The sequence below is a fragment of the Typopeltis vanoorti genome, chromosome 8 (assembly GCF_054136105.1).
Source record: "Typopeltis vanoorti isolate ZY-2024b chromosome 8, IOZ_Tvanoo_1.0, whole genome shotgun sequence".
Lineage (NCBI taxonomy): Eukaryota > Metazoa > Arthropoda > Arachnida > Uropygi > Thelyphonidae > Typopeltis > Typopeltis vanoorti.
Genome location: NC_143556.1, coordinates 95,867,431 through 95,887,650, shown reverse-complemented (window position 1 = coordinate 95,887,650; position 20,220 = coordinate 95,867,431). Strand labels below are relative to the sequence as shown.

The 20,220-nt window shown below is 34.0% G+C and overlaps 1 protein-coding gene across 1 annotated transcript in view; it reads right to left on the bottom strand.

Annotated features, from left to right (window-relative positions):
- Positions 1 to 961: 961 nt before the first annotated feature.
- The window catches only part of LOC150104205 (neuroligin-4, X-linked-like), a 197,520-nt gene continuing 178,261 nt past the window's right edge, over positions 962 to 20,220 (bottom strand). The window contains exons 5-7 of the mRNA XM_090396429.1: positions 6,302 to 6,405; positions 1,062 to 1,231; positions 962 to 970 (exon numbers count right to left, since the gene is read on the bottom strand). Of these exons, the coding sequence (XP_090252555.1) occupies positions 962 to 970; positions 1,062 to 1,231; positions 6,302 to 6,405 (283 nt within the window). The remainder of the gene's footprint in view (positions 971 to 1,061; positions 1,232 to 6,301; positions 6,406 to 20,220) is intronic.

The window sequence follows — 20,220 nt, the reverse complement described above, 5'->3', positions numbered from 1 at the left end:
CACATAACTGTAGGGAAGGTTCTAGAGGGACTTTATCGCTTTTCCCTCACTCGATTCCATATAAAAGTTAGCGGGTGGGCAGGGAAGGGGAATCAGAGGCGACCTTATAACTGTGTCTTCGATTTGAATGCAGATCCCTTTATGCCACTTGAATAACCGGAGTGTGTTACTAATTTAACACGTTCATTGCCAATCACGCGATATCGCGCGTTGCGAGTTCTCACCAAACGGCCAATCACGCGTTATCGCGCGGACGTCTACTAAATAAAAAAAATAAAAAAAATAAATAAAAAAATAAAAAACATTTGGCCACCACACGAAATTCCAATTTTCAGCTTGGCAATGAAAGTGTTAAACAGCACGTTAATGTAATGTCCAGCGAACATGTTTTTCTAAACAGAGTTCTTTTAATGGAATATTCATGAGAGTTAATTTGACTTCAAAGCACACTGGTAGGTTGGGATTTTTTTTAGGTTTAGGAAATTTTAATTCATCGAATTGGCCCTTCTCATGCAGTAGAAAGGTTATCTTCGTTCAAAATAAAAAATCAGCCACAGGATGCACACTCATTGACTGATATGTCTGACTGTGAAGATAGATTTTAGCACCATATTATTAACAAATTTAGGTTTTTATGTTAAGTCAAGTTATTTGGCTATAAATAGGCTATGATCCTTTATATAAATATTTAGCTTTCAAACTTCAAGCAGTAATAAGTTAAAACTTACCATATAATTACGCTTTTCTTCCATTTTATTTTTGTCTCGTTGATAGTAAATTCCCGCGAAGATGAGAACATTGAGGATGAGCAAAGAACAACCAACGGCTATTGTCACACTGAGCGCAGTAGAATAGGTACTTTGCTGCATTACAACCGCCATGGAATCCGTAATATTCACAGTAGAGGTAGGGACCGATACTTCTGAATGTGCGGTCGAGGTGTACGTAGTGAGCGTGATCTCTAGCCTCTCTGTAGAATTCCAGAACTCTGTTGTCGTTGACATTGGTATTATAGGAACTGAGTGGGGGGAAATCGTCGATGTACTAGCTGTAGGGGTTACGGGAAAAGGTCGAATTACTCCATCATATGATAGTGGATTATCATGGTCTTCCAGTAAATGATGTTCTGGGGCAATGTTTATAGAGCCTGTTCGATGAAGCTGAGGAAATAAGTGGATCCAGAAGGAGAGTTTGTGTGCGTGATAATGATCTCGGACCTTGGGTTTCGCACCTGAAAGGAATTAAATGGAAATTCGCTATTAAAGGTTTAAATTGACAGCATTAATTAATTTGCTAAGAGTACATATGATAATATTGAAAAGCTGTTATTTTAAATGGATTAGAAGGACAAAATTGATACCAATAGTTGTGATTTTGTCATCTGTGACAAACTGAAAAAAATAATCATTTTTTTTTTTAAATTAAGGAATTAACATAATTTTTATTATTGAATGCAACTAAAAACCATAAATATTTCCTTGATAAATGAATTAACGTGGAAAAAAATTCTTCCATAAAATGTGTGTACTGTATGTGTGGAGGCGTATTAATGTCAGTAACTCATTGGTGACAGATGAAAAATGTCTGTCCACTTCCCGTAGTGTCAGGTAAGTAAATTTTTGCACCAAGACAGCATTCTATATGCGAACGATTAAAAAAATATGAAAATTCCAAATTTTTGAATTAAAAAAATTTTTTTTTTCAATTTTTCCAGAAAGACCGGAAGTGATCTCACCACATTATTTACACGATTCCTAAACACAATTTGAGCACCTACAAACAGCACATCTATATTGTCCACTATGCTTCGCACGAAATTGAGCACCTTGTACTTGCAGTGACGCGTCTCCCGATTACCAACCTCTGACGTCATTCACAATAGAGAACTTAGCGCTAAATGTGCTGCACGCTGTTGTAAACCGAGGAACCACTCGACATTTGAACAGCGCTCCAAAGTTAGTGACTGATGAAAGCATATTCACGTATAACGATAGCATGGTGTCTATCCAAAGGCAACTAGATGAGAAATTTCATAAGGACCGCATCGTGCTTGTTATCAAAGATTATGGCGGTGGCATCGTATTGTAGACCGTTTTATGAGTTTCCATTTGCTTTACTCCAAATGGTGGGCAGATACTCTCTGAGATCGAGTTCCTAGGGAAATTGTGAAACTGCCATGTGTAATACTCGCTTAATACGATATGGCTTCTCAGTTACTGCATCTAGTGGTTTACTGATACTCACATCGGTCTCTTCGGCTTGATCGACTTTGAGTCTTGATTCAGCTCAGTGAACTTACAAAATCTTTTGAAGAGAATATTGAAGTTATACTTAACTTTTAAAACCGACTGTTGTACACTTATGGAAGTCATATTCACTGTGAGATGGCTTTTATTTACAGATATGTGCATACTTGACTTTTTCTGTAATCAGACAAGTCTCCAATGAAACAGCTGATATGCGTTTATTAGATTTCGAAAACATGCGTATTTATTTATTGTAACTTTTGAGTATTTGTATAATGTCTAATTGTCATTTTATGTTTTGAAAAGTAAATACAGGTGCTTTTCTTTCCATACGCATTAGTAATATCTTTATTATTGAAAGGATGCTTGTGGATTCGCTAAGCGAATCTTAGCTTTGAATTAATATTTATTAATATTTATTGCATATTAATATTTTCATGTTTCCAAGGAATGAGCAACAACGTTATTGCAATAGAAAATTAATTCCGTTTTTGGCCTTTTTTGTATAGCTATCATAAATAGATAAACTAATATGATACCAAGACTTTTCGAAATGACATTTAAATTCAATTATCATCAATTTTCTAAATGGTGTCCAAGTATCTTTTAGAAATAATTAAGAAATATGCAATTAGTTTCATTTTTAAAATAAATTTTAATTATTAATAATATTTACACATATTTTATAGTTATTATTAATTACTATATATAATTTCTTCAAATTAAAAGACGTAAAAACACTTCTTTAGTTTTACTGTCATCTCTTGGATTGAATTCTCACTGCGAAGATATATTGTCGAGCGGAACATGACAACAACAACCAACTACACAGTGTACAATGACTTCAAGAGGTAATGAAATGTATACAGCTGCAGATGTCACAGTTCATGCCACGGCTTCGTTAGTGAATTAATCTGCTGAAGGAATAGGAGACATACGGCGACTTGTCGAGTACAATTTTCAACAAATTTTATTAAAGCCAACGTCATACCTTTATTTGTGAAACAGTCGAATATAACCATGCAAATTCCAATGCCAGTATACAATATGCAATAAAATAAATGAACTATTTTAACTTAACTAAAAATTCAAATTTTATTAAAATGTTCTAGAACAAATCGTTTACATAGCCCAGTTGTTTATATGCATATAAACAGATTGACTGACCAAAGAGATCACCTTCTAAGAGAAAGAGATCACCTGCACTTTAACAGAATGTATTATTTTATTATTATTACATAACACCTCCAGAAGTTGAATGACTCATCGAGGGAGGGTAGTCTCCATCTCCACCAATCCACTAACTGCAACTACCTTCATCGTAGGTTCCCAAACTTTTTCGGGCCACCGCCCACTTTGCAAGACATAAATTTTGTAACGCTCCCCTATTATACATATATACAAGCTCTATTTTATCATTGACATAGAAAATTGACATCTATTTCTCTCTGATATGGTAAATTTTCAAATGATTAAATAATTGAAATAAAAAATTGATAAAAAATATTGATCGTGTAAGACAGGCATAAGATGAATTAAAATGCAATATTTAAATTTTAAATGATTATCTAATCGCAAAATCAATTAAATTTTAAATATATATTATCAATTTCTTCTATAAAGAGCCACCGACTCCTAGACCACCTGAACGCCCCCAAATGCTTCTGATCCCACTATAGCCCTCCTAGAGGGCTTCAGCGCCCACTAGGGGGAGGTACCGCCCACTTTGGGAGCCTGTGATCTATACCAAAGTCATCTACTGCCACTAGTATTTTCACAATCGCAAACATCTATGCCCACGGCAGGATTCGAGCCCGTGGCCTTTTGGCTGGAGGACAGACACGCTAACCACTCGGCCAGCCAGGCTGGCATTTTATATAAATCAAGTGGATATTAAATCCAGTATTATTATGCTTTTTATTATATCATGCTTTTTGCATAGCCGAAACGAAACTCTTTGGCTTTCTGATATCCATATTTGCCTCTTTCCTTGCTACTTTCATTACCTTTGTTTTTCTTATGTTAATTTTCATTCCATAATTGATACAGGACTCCAGTAATCTCTTCACCAGATGTTGTAGTCCTGTTTCAATATTTGATAATAATGCCTTGTCATCTGCATATCGTATTGCAAATATCTGTCTACCTCCAATCTTTATTCCTTGTTCTGAATTCTCTAGTGCTTCTTTTAACATTGTTTCGGAATACATGTTAAACAAAATTGGTGAGGTGACAAAATTGGTGCCTTGGCTTACTCCGCGTCCAATGATACCTGGTTCTGTTGTACCATATATGTGTCTCACCATGGCAGTTTGCCCCATGTATAGTGAAATAATTAACCTTCTGTCTTTCCAATCTATAGCAATCTTTTCCATTACTTCCACCATCTTATCCCATTTTACAAAGTCAAAAGCTTTTTCAAAATCTATATAACAGATATTAACTCTTTTATTCACTTCCAGACTTCTTTCATTTATTATTCTTAACAGTCCAATCGCATCTCTTGTTTCCCTATCCTTCCTGAAACCAAACTGATCTTCTCCAAGAAATTCTTCCACTTTAGATGCAATTAGATCCTTATTCTCATAAGTATTTTTGATCTATGGGAAATGAGGCTTATTGTTTTAAAATCCTTGCAGTTCACTGCATTACTTTTCTTTGGTATCGATATAAATATTAAGGTCATAAAATCTTTTGGTAATTCTCCTTTGTTAAAAATTAAATTTATTATTTTGGTCATTTCTTCAATTCCTTTCTTCTGAAGTTGTTTCAGGAATTATGCAGGTATTTCATCTATTCCTTCTGCCATTCCACATTTTAGTTCTTTAATAGCCATTTCTACTTCTGTCTTCAAAATCTCTGGCCCTAGATCATCTTAATTTACCTTCTTTATATCTTCCAATGGCAACTCATTTGGTCTATTTTCCTTGTCATATAGATCTTCAATGTATTCTTTCCATCTCATTAGGATTTTATCTTCTTCAGTTATGATTTTCCCATTCTTATTTTCTATGCCTCTAGCTCGAATTTCATTTCTCTTGGGATTCATGTTTCTTTGCTTTTTCTTACAAAAGATCATACCTTCCTACTCTCTGACAATTTTCCATTTCTTCACATTGTTTTAAAGACAATCTTCTCTACTTCTTTCTGCTTTCCTTCTCAATTTGTCATTCAGGTATATATATATATATATATATATATATTCACCCCATAAGGGAAAATATTGTATTTTCCCTTATGGGGTGTCTTTATTTTGCCATTTTCTTCTTTCTTCCATTAGAGAAATAATCTCGTTAGTTATCCAAGTTTTTTTTTATTATTATTATTATTTTAGCTCCTACATATCCAATTTCTTCTTCTGTAATCTTCTTTATTTTCTCTTTAACTTGTCCCCATTTCTTTTCTGGATCTTCAGTTTTGACAAAACTTGCTTCCTCTAATTCTTTCTCCAATCTATTTCCAAATTCCGTGGTATTTTTTAATTGCCTTACTATTCCATTATTCAAAGCACACATCCTTTCTCGTGTGTATAATTTATAACCAATTGGATTTTAAAAAACTTACAACAGTATTATCATGATTTCGAATAATTTTGTTACTTTGTATGGTTATAAAGAATTGATATAAGATCTTTAGAACATTAATAAGTTCTACAAAAATTGTTTTATATCATATTATAATTTTCAGCATGAACGTATCGATCTTTAAAAGGAAGAACATTGAAACATTGATTTTATTCATTTTCGTTGATTCATTTTCCTCCATTTTAAACCTAAGAGAAATTTTTTTGCTTATAGTTGTATTTTGAAAAGAAGATAATGAGTTCGAAAGGGATAGTTATTATGATAAAAGTTCTTTTTAAGTTATAGTAAAAGCTAGAAGAATTTTTTGATGACTAATTCATTTAATGTTTTTTTTTTTTTTTTTTTGAAAGGTTAAAAATAAAGGAATACGTACGTACTCTACAAGAACTTTTATAAGTATAGACGAGAAAAAAAAATAAAGAAAAATAACACAAAAACATATTCTTAAAAGTAATAAATGATTGTTCTTACCTATCATCATATATTTCTGGTGGATGATTTCGTACTGTGGCCATGAAATCTTCTCAAAGCGTCCTTTCGTCTTGTCTGCCTCTTGTGGGGAGATGTTCGGATCTCTGAATGGAAATGGAAAACAGAAATCGATCAGTGTTGATTTCATCCTCGGTATCAAATAACGCTGGTGATTGTGAGGCCCTTTTTTTGGTTATGCTGTCGTGGGGAAGTGAGTGCTTCACTAGACGGAAATCGCACTTACCACAGTGGCTATAGAGTAAAAATTCATTGCATTTTCATGGAAATAAGGGTAGGACCGTTTTATCATAAACTGATCATAAAACGTGCCTTGTTAACTCTACCTCGATATGAATCCCGAAGTTCGTGACATGGGAATACGGCAACTTGCTGTCTGCAATTCTGTCTATATAAAAGGCATGCGTATTCGCTAACAAACGATGATTATAAAGAACCGGATTAGATTCAAAGGCTTCTAATACTCGTTGGAAGGAAAGAAATGGAGGAACGCTTTTTGGTCTGAAGAGTTGTGAAGTTGATGTATGCAAAAACGTTTTTCTCCTCCAACTGAGTGATGGAAATGAATGAATGGAAAGCGGGATATAACGCAAGGAGTGAAGTTAGGGGATTAGATTTGTCATTGCAGATTTCCATGATGAGCAGTGAAGCTTTTGGTGCAACTGCATTTTTTGACAGTCGAAAGCCGTTTACTTATTAGCATTAGAGTGAGAGGCAAATCGAAAAACTGCAGTTTATGTTGCTTATAATGTATTTTATGCAGTAAAAAGTAATCGAAGGGCTCTTCATTGGTCCAAAAAGGCTGCTTCTGTAAAGTAGAGTGTTAAATAAATTCGTAAATCTAAAAAAATATATATTAATATAAAGGAAAAGTGAATGGAATTGTGTTCTGTTATACCAGAGTTAGCTCAAATGATATTTATTTAACTTACGTAATATAGATTACAAAAAAAAAAAAAAAATAGTAGTACGAATAAATTTTTCTTATACAATGCATTCAATATGTGTAACTGTTATTGCACTAATATATATATATATATATATATATATATATATATATAATAAGTTTACTGTTTTCAGTAATATATCTTTACAATAAGTGTTTTCAGTAACAGTAATTTACAAATGACTCAATGCGTTAACAACTTTAGGTAATGAGAAATACCACGGTTTCTCGCCTACAGTGTCGCAGCCTATCGGTCTACAATGAAACTATTAGCTCTTTTACATGGCTGAGAGAAATTAGTCTCGTTGGAGTTTCCGTCTAGAGTAGATATTCTTTTTCTCGTTTTCCATATTTTGAAAAATGTTACAGGGGTTTTTCAACTTTCATATCTATCAATGTATTCTTCCACATATTCTTAATCGCGTTTTGGCGGCTATTTCCAGAACAAAGACTGAAGTTCGTATCAGCCTTCTAGCCACGCATAATTTCAAAATGGGGATGTCTGGTGCGATGGAATAGTTTGTATTTCAGCTGGCGTCGAAAAAGTTTTTTGCAAGTTAGCTTTAGTTTTTTTTTTTTTCTAAGATTGTTTTTTTCTGTCATTTTTACTTCATAAAACGCGTAAAGCTGATTGTTTTGGATGGAAAAAGTATTCCATATTACCCCCCCCCCACACACACACACAAAAAAAAAGAGTGTATTTTTGAAAATCTTTGAATAAAAAGAAATGTACTCGGATACCCCCCCCCCACACACACACCACGTTACGTTTTAAAGATTGCCACAAATTGGGTGGTTATTATTGTTCGTTTCGCTGACCTAAGGGCACTGTGACGAACATTCAAAAGCCCATCTGTTTGAGTGTTGACTCTGAATGTCACACTTTCGATATTGTAGGAGGTTAACTACCGGAGATTTTTGTAACTAATGTTTTAGGCAGTAAATCGGAATGACAGTGTTTTACAATCGACTAAGAGATTTAGTTTAGAATTCATGTTGACAGACAAATGGAGAAATAAAGGCGACATGGGAATGTTGATATTAAAAGAAAAAAAAAAAGAGCATAACTTCGAATCATACCTTTTAAATACCAATTCAATGTGCACCAATACAAATATAGTACGTAAGCTATATTTTGCTATCAGTTTCCAGGTAATTCAATTATTGATGCAGTATCCGGTTTCTTTTCACTGCGCTTGAAAATCAGGATTTCAAAACGGTATCGACTAGCGTATTGCAATTATACCAAGCACGAAACCCTTTCGGAAGAGTAATAAAGATTGAACCCAACTAATCTTTGAAATGTAGAAACATTGGCAGAACACAAAAATTGTTATTTTTTATATAAAATCATGACCGATCATAATTACAGTACTGTATACAACTTGGAAAGAGTTATTTAAAAAATTAGAGGGGTGGTCACAAAGAGCTACAGACTTTCATAAGCAAAGTTTCGTTACAAAGCATGTGGCTAAGGCATTTTTAGGATCAACTTTTACTTTTCGGAAGTTGTAAAAGGAACGAGAAATGAATTTAAAAAAAAAATGTTTTCTCCCAGCAGGAATTAGAATTGTACTAACAGCAGTTTGTAATTAAAGAAGCAACGCTATAGACTAGATATAAACAAAATATTGTAGTATTAAAATGGTACTTCATCAATGATAAACTCACCAATCATTTCACGAGAGCCTAAATCAAAAATATCAAAGTTAATCGGTCATTAGATTCATCCTATCGTTCCAATGTTGCGAGAATGGAGGGATATTTTAACCGAAAAAATTCCCAGTATACTTGTTATATTGAGCAATTATAATAGTAATAATCAACATGGTTAATTAAGTAGTTAGCTTTTTTTTTCTTTTTTTTTTTTTGTGAGCGTCTCCCCGGATAGCATGCAAACTTGAGTCCCTAATTTGGATAAATCTTCGAATAAATAAGAGTGTCAAGTACCACTCTTTTGGTAGGTTAGGGATTCTGTATATGATCATCAAAAACAATTGCTCTTGAGTATTTAGTTTTGTCTCTACGTCATATTAGCTTTGCTATTCGGCTTTTAATGCTCATCACAAACGGTAGCAACGAAGAAGATAATGAAATGAATACACTGATTGATAACTAACTCTTTCTAGTAGTGTTCGTTTCATCCTACAAATAAGCTCTAGCAGTTAAAGCTCTCGCTGGACTAGTTGACCGAGTGGCTAACATAACAGCTCTTCAACTGACAGACTGCTGGTTCGAATCACGTCGTGAATATGGATATTTGGGATTGTCTTTAGGTGCGTAATGATTTCATCTGCCGGTGTGAAGCGACCGCACCGCTGGAAAAAGTTTCTTGTTTAGTTTAGAGCTGGGTTTCCGGATGTACAAATTTAAATAATAATAAAAAAAATGTGCCTTGCTGCATTTTTGAAAGTTTTAAGTTATTTTTCTTACTGCGTAATGACAGGCGTTAAAGAGATGCGAATTTCTTTTTCTCGTATAAAAATATTTAATAATGATATGAAAAATATAAAGATATATCTTTTCCATTATTAAGTTTTTTTAAGCTTTCTCTTAACAAATGCCAACTCCGCACTCGATCCAGTGATTAAAAGTAAACCTTCCTTCCTGCCTACAACTTGATCGATATGAGCTAACAAATGACAGAACACAATACCTATCCCAAGTATCCTCGTCTTGTTGATTAATAACGAAGACCAAGCTGTCAAAAAGTTCGTGAACAACAAAGGAATGCAAAGAAGAAAAGGAAGCATAAAAATGTGGAACTATTTAGAAAAGTTGAAACGCATTAAGAAACAGACCTAAAGGAAACTCTTGTAGAATAAAAAAAAAAAAAAAAAAAGCACTAAACATAAATAATGGACTCGGGCTGATCAAATTAGGTATTAGAGTAAGAAACAAGGAAAGAGGGGGGTGTTAATTTGCCAGCGGAAAAATGCAAAACAAACGAAAATCCTTAAATGAGAAGCTTGTAACAAACATAACAGAAACTAAAGTTATAAAAGCCATCCTTTGACCACCACGAGCTATTGACAAACATGTTTATCATTGTATCTTTAGGCATCGTTAAAACGGAAAGAAAAAGATCAGATAATGGGAATTTCGGGTCAAGTACCGTGCAAGAAAAGAGTACATAGTGGATGAGATGTCGGAATGAAATTGGAATTGAAAACAGTATCTTTTGATCTTGTTACAGAGAAAAGAAAGGATAATGAGGAGAAAGAGAAATCGATAGTTAATTTCTTTTAATTTATTTAAAGCTATCAGCGTGTGCCATTTAGTCAAATGATAATAAGTAACAATTACAGGAAAAGACTACGAACAACTCAATAACAAAGCCAGCTATCATTTCCTTCGATATTTATCTGCAAATTTTAACAGAACACAGATCAGCACTGAGGAACTTCTGCTAATTTGTCAGTTCTGACTGCCGAGAGATTACGAAGCAATTTCTGTTAATAGTAGGGGCGATAATGGATCTTTTACATGGTTTCCAAGATCGTTTTCAGACATGTATAATAAAGGCATAATGTTGATAAAATCGAAATCCTTGAAAAATGGTGTTATTTTGTGTTTAGTCTGCTAGCGATGGTTGCTGCAATTTATCTTGCTGTTTTAATGGGTGTATATTAAGTCTAGATAAGTTCGTTTTAAAATCGTGGATATAATCATCAAGTGTTCTATAAAAGAGATATGCACACAAAGGAAATTGCACTTTTTTTCTCTACCAAGCACATTGCATTCAATGCATAATTTAGGCTCAAGTGCAATGAAATATAAAATAAAAGACATTTTAATCCACGAATTCGGAGATAAGGCATTTTAATAAATAAACAATAAGCAGAGGAAATTTATTATTCCTTATAAGGACTGGCTTAAAGGGGCGAAGCAAGAATGCTTTTCATCTTCCCCGTTATCTGTAGAGTGTAAGGATAAGGTGTTATTGAGCTATTAAAGCTCTGATCATGGCAGGAGGGTAACAGCAATATCCGAACCTCAGTTAGAACTTCATTGCTATCGGTCGTCATGGAAAATTTATCATTATTAGAAAATAAATAGGGTATTCTATATTTTAATGAAAATGTTTTCATTCGGATGATCTTTTTTAACCAGTAAATTGTTTTCATTTTATTATTATTTGATTGTCTGATGAGGATTATTATTATTATTTGACACCTCCAGGGAATCCATAGACTCATCGAGGGAGAGCACCTGCTGTACAACTCTGTCTCCACCAACTGACTGCAATTACACCAACGCCATCTACCCTACTACCCACCACCACCACTGGCATTTCTACAATCACAAACATCCATGCCCACGGCGGGATTCGAACCCGCAGCCTTTTTTGGCTGGAGAGCGGATACGCTAACCACTCGGCCAGCCAGGCTACATAACAAAATAAATGTTTTTTTTTTTTCATTCTATCAGATAAACAAAATACGAAAATTTAAATAGTATCAGAAAGGCGAAAGACAGAAACAGCAAATAAAAAGGTAAATCTTATGGTTCAAATAATATTTTTTCCCCTTTTCTTTATTAATTTGTCTTCATTATCCCGATTTATTGGATACAATATGACAGTTCAGAGATAAAGTTGGTAATGTGATATTTGTTTTGTTTTCCAATATCCATAAGAAATTAATGCAGGACTTAAGATAAATTACGAGGATATAGATATTGCACATATTCAAAATACATAAGTTAATTATTCTTAAATGTTAACGATAGCAAGGTAGACTGAATTCAAGACAGATAACTTGATCAACATAAGTCAGTGTATTCCATACGCAATTAGCAGACAGTACACTCGCATCATGGTTTAACGCTTCATTTAATGCTAAACAATCGCCTCCCACTGCCACGAACGTTTGTAAACCGAGGTCTTCACTAAGGTCACAACATATTGGAGGTCTCACTGCGGGTGATGAAATTCAACTGCCACCTAAAGACTTTCAAAAATACCTACATTACCATAAAATTTGAACCTGCAACTTGTTGCAGAGATGAGAAGTTATACTCGAACAATCAGTCCGGCCTTTTGTTTTACAGAACAACAGGAATGTTTGTGTTTTATGGGGAAAAAAATGGCCGACCTAGCGAATAGGTAGCCTATTCGCTTGGTCGCCCCGTAGCTATCGCGCTACGGGTTCGAATCCCACCATGAAATTGGTAAACTACTCATGTTTATGAGTAGTTTACTAATTTTGTGTGGAAAAGGGAGTTGTCATCACCCTCCTTCTAGCTGAGACTCGGCAAAAAAGAAACAAGCTGAGATACGTGAGTAACCATACGTCAATGCTATATATATATAGCATTTTAACCATTCAAAAGGATGAGAGAATTGCTGACGGATAACTTCCATAATGGATATTGATTTCTTTTTATTCCCTAGTTAACTAGAAAATTACTAGAATAAAACAAAAGCTTGATTTATAGAAAACTGTAGATTGCTATGGAAAACGAAAATATAAAACCATAATGTATTTTATAAAAGTTAGAACTTTAGAATTAAATCAAACGTGAATTAATGTTGAGCATAACATTAGCTAAATTTTGTATATGAAACCATGAACAGCTGTTGTGGTTGCATCTTAGGAGAAAGATCGGCTGAGATTTCTCATCAATCACTCCTGTCAGATTAATAACTTTTATGCTAATTAGCTAGGCCAACTCATTAATTGATTTAATTCCTAAAAGCAGCAGTTTGAAGATTATTCAGTAACCTTGTACGTTATTCAAAATTGAAATAATCTGAGATATTTTGTTTTCTAGTAAATTCCTAATACTCGATGTCTTTACGCAATTCCAGAAAATAGCTATGTCGTTTTTCAAAATATTGAAAAAAAATATTTTTTTCCCTTACATTTGGGAGCCGTCACTGGAGGATTTAGTCTTGAAACAGGCCGCAATATTCACTCTCTACTTCCAGACAGTGGATGGTTTTTCCTGTCGTTCTGTTTTAGATTTTTTTTTATTTTTTATTTCAGTGCTTGTTATTACAATTGGACTTTTTTGTGGGTTTAGAAAATGCACGTATAATGCGATAGGTCGAAATGGAGAAGGAATTTGATCAAAATTGAAAACTGAGGCAAATTATGAAAGATTGAATTTTTGAGTAATGTATGAGCTAATTATTCCGCCATCTCACTAACCGTAAACGTAATAATTGATATGGCCGAATAATTGGTTTTCAGATCAAATTCTGTAGGATAAGAGGGATTAGTCTCATTTTCTACCTAATTATATATATGAAAAATATCTATCTTAACTATTTTGGGTAAACCAAGTATCCAGGAGGAAACTCTTACTGTCTCCTCTAAAATGTATTAATTAACTTCTCTTTTTTTTTTTTCTTTGAATACCACAGAGCAAAAGCCCATAATAAATTAATACTTTTAGTGGGATAAGTTAGATACTCTGGAATCCTGCTCTATAGGTCAGAAACTTATGGAACTTTTTGCCACTTCAGACTCTACATAATCAGCAGGCTATCAAATTTATCTGTTACCTAATGATATGCACAAATATTCGTGACGGAATCGGATGACTTGAAAAAAAAAATCTAAAATATTACTGTATTATTTGAATCTGACAGGAATTTTCGTAATATGTGGCGAGCTAATTTTTATTAGACCGGTTTTTTAATACTGTTTTGGCTTGGATTTGTTTTCATGCTAGCGATTTCATCGAAACTATTTAACGATTACTGTGAATTTCGCGAATTCTCTCCTCCCGTAAGAAACCATGAAACGAAAAGATTTGGAGTGGACTTGAGGAACTTTTTATAAGTTTTATTAACAAAGATAGTCGGTGTCAGCTGGCATTTGTAAAATACTTCAAATAAAAAAAAATGTGAATATGAAAACAAACAAACTAGCCCGAGAACACATTTGACAAGCGCAAATATGAACAACCCCTAATGGCCATAATTACTTTAAAGCCAGTTTAAAAATCATACAGCCATCACTATGATTTTATAAACCAACCAATCACTAAACATACAAAACGTAAAAACAAGGGAGACGTTTTTAACTCAGGAAATTAAAGTTAAAAAAAAACTCTTGAAAATAGCAACTGACATAAAGCGTCACAAATTTTAAGCATTCTAATCCAAACCTAGTTATTTTTGAGAGGGAAAAAATGTTTTTAATCTCTAGAGGAATTCCCGGATTATTCTAACCGTAATCCACGGTATGTACTGATGCACTGTAAGTGAGTCGAAATCGTTATATAAAAAGTATCTAATTAGAACAAAACGGCGAATAAAATTATTCATTTAAACGTTCGCTGTAGTTCTTGATTTTGTTTCCTTTTGTTACAATCACAATTTCTTTTCTTGTAAACGTTCCTGAAATGGTGGTATCTTCCGGGAATTTTTTGCTTTCTTTGTGAGATAATGTTCTATTGATTTTCTGTATAGTTTTTCAGTTCTATCGTTTCCTCAACACAATTTTATCATGAATAGCAATTTTATCTACCCTTTTTGATAACATCAGATAATTATTTCAAAAATATGCTTATCGGAAACATTGATACGCTGAAGTTTCAAATAATTACCTCCTTTTCCCAATGTAAGAAGAAAGTTATCGTAAAAATGCAAGCTTTCTCAATCATCGATGGCTGCCATTATGGCTGCTATGTGATATGTCTGCATAGGTATCTGTACTTACTCTGCCTTTGGCAACAGGAAGACTGCTTACAGCAATGTTATTTGGAACAGCAAGTCTCTAAAAATGCCGAGAAGTGAATTAGAAAGACTAAAAGTTGCGACATCTTTAGAAAAGGATATTTTAAGAATTTCATTACGAGACAATCAGTTCGTGTGCATGATTAGTCATAGTATTGATAATATAGTCTGTGGTCACAGTACTTACGTATTGTCCCCAATTTTATGTTACACTCCATTATCAATTTGCTTTCGTGTTTGAAAAGCGTTCTGAATACCTCACTAACGAACACCAGTTCTTTAATACTGGTACTTAATCTCTTCAGTGTGTTCTTTACTATACTTCCTTAGGCTCTTATAGTAGATTGCATGGTTGGTTGGTTATTTATACCTGAACGGCACTTCATTCTACTAAATGGGTATTTGTAGCATGATTCAAGCTTGTTATCTTATGTTAGCACGAGGCTGCAAACAGCTGTCACGAGTTGTTATATCTTCTGATGTTTCGCTTTTCAGATTCTTGCGAAGAAGACTGGCCAAGGGAGAGATCGACGTTTCCATCGATTTGGTAATGCTTGATTAAGATAAAGAACAGTAGTCAATAATCGCTCATGCACACCACACCATTCTCCTGAAAAATCAATTTAATGCAGTGTTAAGTGCATTTTCATGAGTGATATTTTCGTAATTAAAAATCGAAGCAGATGAACTGAAACCTTGAAACATGCAGCCACACAGTGTGTGTGTGCGCGCGCGCGCTTGCGCTTGCATTTTAACAATTAGCATAAATCAATAACGCCATTAGAAATTTTACACTCAACTAAAGCAATGAAGATTTCATTAAAATCGAAACAGATTCTATCGAGTTAGTAGATTAAGTAATTCATGTAGTATTGATTTTCTTTGATTTTGTATTACTAAAATTAAAATATGCAATTATTGAGTAAGATTTGCATGTTCTTTTTATTATAATATATAGTTTAAGGTTTCTCTATCTAGACATTGATTTGGATGCATTTAGACATTAGTAGCTAGATAAGACTCACTATTGACTATCATCTTGTTTTTTTTTTTTTTTTTTGGTTATATTTGCATGAAAAGATAACGAGAAGCGCCAGTTATATGAAAAATATATACATTAATGAACTTTAATTAGGGACTGTTCAGAAGTTTCTTTTTCTCAGGACACCTGAGGAAAAAGACCAGCTTTAAAAAATTCGCTTTACCCACTCATCTCTTTGTCGAGTTCTTAGAAGATAGCATGATATTTTGATCAATGACCTTTCTTTCTGACATCCATATATCATAATTGAGTGCAAGGTTAATACAGTGCCTACTAGGCTATATGAGTAGTCACTTTGGTACGCGCTTGTAACATCTTTATTTCCTCCAACTTTCACGTGTGAAACTCAGATATCACTTTCTTCTTTCCAGAAGACACAGAAACTTATTTAAAGCACTGTTTTAATTAATTAATGTGAAACCAGAAAAAAAGCATAATTTGGAGCAATTTCAGATTTCTGTTGGTTTCGGGTTCAAATCCCGTCTAATCCCCCCCCCCCAGCTCCGTTTTGGTCTGTTAATTGTTGATGTTCTTCTGGCCAGTTTGCTTATTTTGAGATGTCAACAATTCGAATGTCCGAGAGGGAAACTGCTGCCCCTTCCATGTGCTTTTTTGCCAGTATCTTCAGTCCTTACTGCTTTCTTCAAAGTATAGAAAACGCCCATTTTATTTGTTGTACAGTCTGTAAGAACAGTTTCCACTTTTACTGATGTAAAAGTTCATCATCAGCCTTACCTGAGCCTCCGTAGCTCAGTCAGTATAGACGAAGCACTTTAGTCAGAAAGACCTGGGTTCAATTGCCAACAGTGACGTGAGGAACCTTTATCTGGTCTCTTTCGAATAAAGGTGAGTTAGCTGATCTCATACGGAGGTAGATGTTTTTTTCACCCGGAATCTCGGGTTTTTCGTCCCTCAGAACAGGCACAACCGGCCCGTGAACACACACACACACACACACACACACACACGGATCTACAATCATAAAATACATACTTAATTCTCTCATTAGGAGGACTCAACCAGTCCTAAGGGATGGTGGAGGCGCGGGGGGGGGAACTCAAAACGAATAAATAAAATCAGCCTTACCAAAAACAATTTCTAGTCCTCTCCATTCTATCTACTTGCATTCACTATTCACTTGTTCTCCAAGGACTGCCACTTAGCTTTCAATAATACATCAACAGGTTCCTTCGTTTTCCATATCTACTTGTCCTGTGGGCTCTTCAACCTCTCGTGTGTGTGTGTGTGTAGTTGATATAGAAATATGGAAATCATACAAGACAATAATGAAAAGATGTATCTCACGTATCTCACAGTAGCATCCAGCAGTGAAGCTATTGATGAATTGTATCTGTCCAATTAATTATTATTCATCCCATTTAATTATTATGCTTAACTTTTGTTTGTTTAATTTTGTTCCTAAAAATGGCCAGATTTAAACGAGAATTGAAGAATCCAACAAAGCTTAGTAGCGATTTAAATATCAGACATCATTAAATTTCATTGAGCTAGAATAGAATAAAAGCTTAGTCACTTGAAAATGTTTTGCTAAATTTCGGCTCGGCGAATGGTACTATTTAAATTACTAAACCTGATTATTAGGAATCTTAAATTCCAAATTGCATTACATTCTGTGAACCTCATACTAAATTGATAAAAAGAAGAAAAAAAACAAGTAAAAATTGTCTTATTTATACCAACATTAAGATTTCGCAATGGATTTTTTTTTTGTTAGAATCTAAAAATATCCAATTTTAAATATTTTCCATCTCAGAGCGGAGTGCATCGGAGGATCAAGTTTATCTGATAGGCGCTTTCGTAGGAAAAGTATGTGAAATGTATCTAAAATGGCTAGAGGATGATACATCCACTTTCACCTGAGAACTTAGTTATGTTGCCCATCGTTTACAATCGACCACTACATGAACACAAACTGCGTTGAAGGAAATGTAAAATATGAGATTCACTGGTAAACCACACATTTCCGATTGCCATAGAAAACAAAGTTCCCACCGGTGTCAACTAGTGAAAATCAATCTCAGAAGATGCCGAACGCATTTCAATAAAACACGATAAACCTTTTCAACATGTGGTATCGTAGTATTCATGGTAACTGATTTTCATTGTTTCAGACACCCAACACTGACTTCAGTTGCATTTGGAATAGTTCTCGTGCAAAGTCACAATATTATATACGTTATGGGCATGACAAGCATACTAACTTACTTGGCAATATTGATGCTAAAACACAATGAAAGATGATGATATAGACATATTAACCGATATGTTTACTGTATTCACCAATGCACCTTTTCCTACTTTTTATTTACAAACAGAACCTGCAATTTGAATGATGTAGATATAGATATAAAATATTAACATAATAAATGCTTATATCTGTTATATTTAAATAGCTTAACTTATTAATGCATTTTTATAATATTTTCACAGTACATTCAGTATCTATTCAGCATTTACATTGTATAATTATATTTCTCGCTGTCCTCGTTTTGTATCCCATGTATCCCACCCCCCCCCCCTGGTGGTGTGAATGATCAGTTTTAGTTATCAATTATATCGCTTTGCGTTCCTCATCATTATATCTTAGATAACCGAATTGTAGTAGTAAAATTAATTAAAATATAATAAAATATAATTCAGATAAGAAATTTGATATGATTACTTCCCAAGCACCTTTTTATGTTATTAGTATCCTATTAATCACTGATATTTAGGATTAAATTTATTTTCATTTATCTGAGTTGCTGTAATCTTAAGAACGGGTTTCATTACTGTGAAAAAAATAATTATCGGATTTTTTTACAGAGAATAATTGTAGCTTAGCGCTTATCAAAAATGTAAAAACTCATCAATAGGGAAGATGTTGTAGATTAATCACACGGCAGCTCCTTAATAGTTGTGATTAACTTTCACGACCAGAAATCTATTGCAAGTAATTTTTCATTAAAGATTAGATATGATTTTATTTTAATACCTAATTTAATTAGACATTCTTTGAAACATTTTGCCTGAAGCACTAATGATTATTTTTAGAAAACTCGGTCGGTGATTAATTAAAATATTTGGATAGCCAAGAAAACCTATATGAATACAATTTGTAAAGGACGAACACATTCTTTAATAATATTTAAATAAAGATATTAATTAAATAAAGCGATAATGAAAGTTTCTTGTTAATTAATCACGAGTTTGAGTATTATTTTTCTGTGTATTTAATTATTATATTAAACTAATTAAGGTATTGACTAAATAATTTCAAAACTGCATCCAAATCATCTGTTGCCATCTTATTGTAAACGCATAATCCATTGACAGTCTATTCCTACTTATTGTTATTCCTTTTATACGAAAAACGACATCCGAGGCATCATTGCGAGTGGCTCACATTAACCATTATTTACACAATATCTATTAACCTGATTTATTGACAAAGCATTCACAACTGCCAATCCCCTGTAATAAGCTACCCATTCCACCTGTTACCACTCTTCCAACAAAAAAATATAAACCTTACGGTTTTGTTAGCATCATTTCTACTCAACTTCCAGGAGTGGGTGATGTTTATGTTCTTTTCTGTGCTGACATATACTGAAACGTTCGGCAGCATCCTCTATAAGACTCCCCTTTTAGTATCTTACACGTTTCTATTATCTCTCTACCAACACTTATCAACTAACTTTTGTAGTCCACAAATCTTCGGTTTATCCTTATTAGAATAAACCGATTTTTCTCATCCACATCAAGAAGATACCAAAGTGACCAATTGTGTGTAGAGTAGTCCAGAGGTGGTCATATCATATTATAGCCTTATAAAGAGTGATAGAGCCTCCTTAGCTCAGTCAATATAGAACGAAGCCCTTTGGTCGGACCTGAGTTCGATTCCCGTCAGTGACGTGAGGAACCGTTATGTGATCTCTTTCGACTAAAGGTGAGTTAGCCGGTTTCATACGGAGGTAGGTTTTTCACCGAAACTCGGGTTTTTCATCCCCCCCCCCCAGAACAGGCAAACTTCCCCCGTGAAAACACATAGATTACAGTCATGAATACGTCCCAGCCATATGCCGGTCCCAAAGCCGGATAAATGTCAACAAAGTCACCTACGGTCGAAACGACAGAAAGTGAAAACCAGGAAGAGGGATAATAACGTCCTCTTCTTTATTGGCGAGTGTGTTCTTCAATATTTTAGTGATCCTTTGAACTAT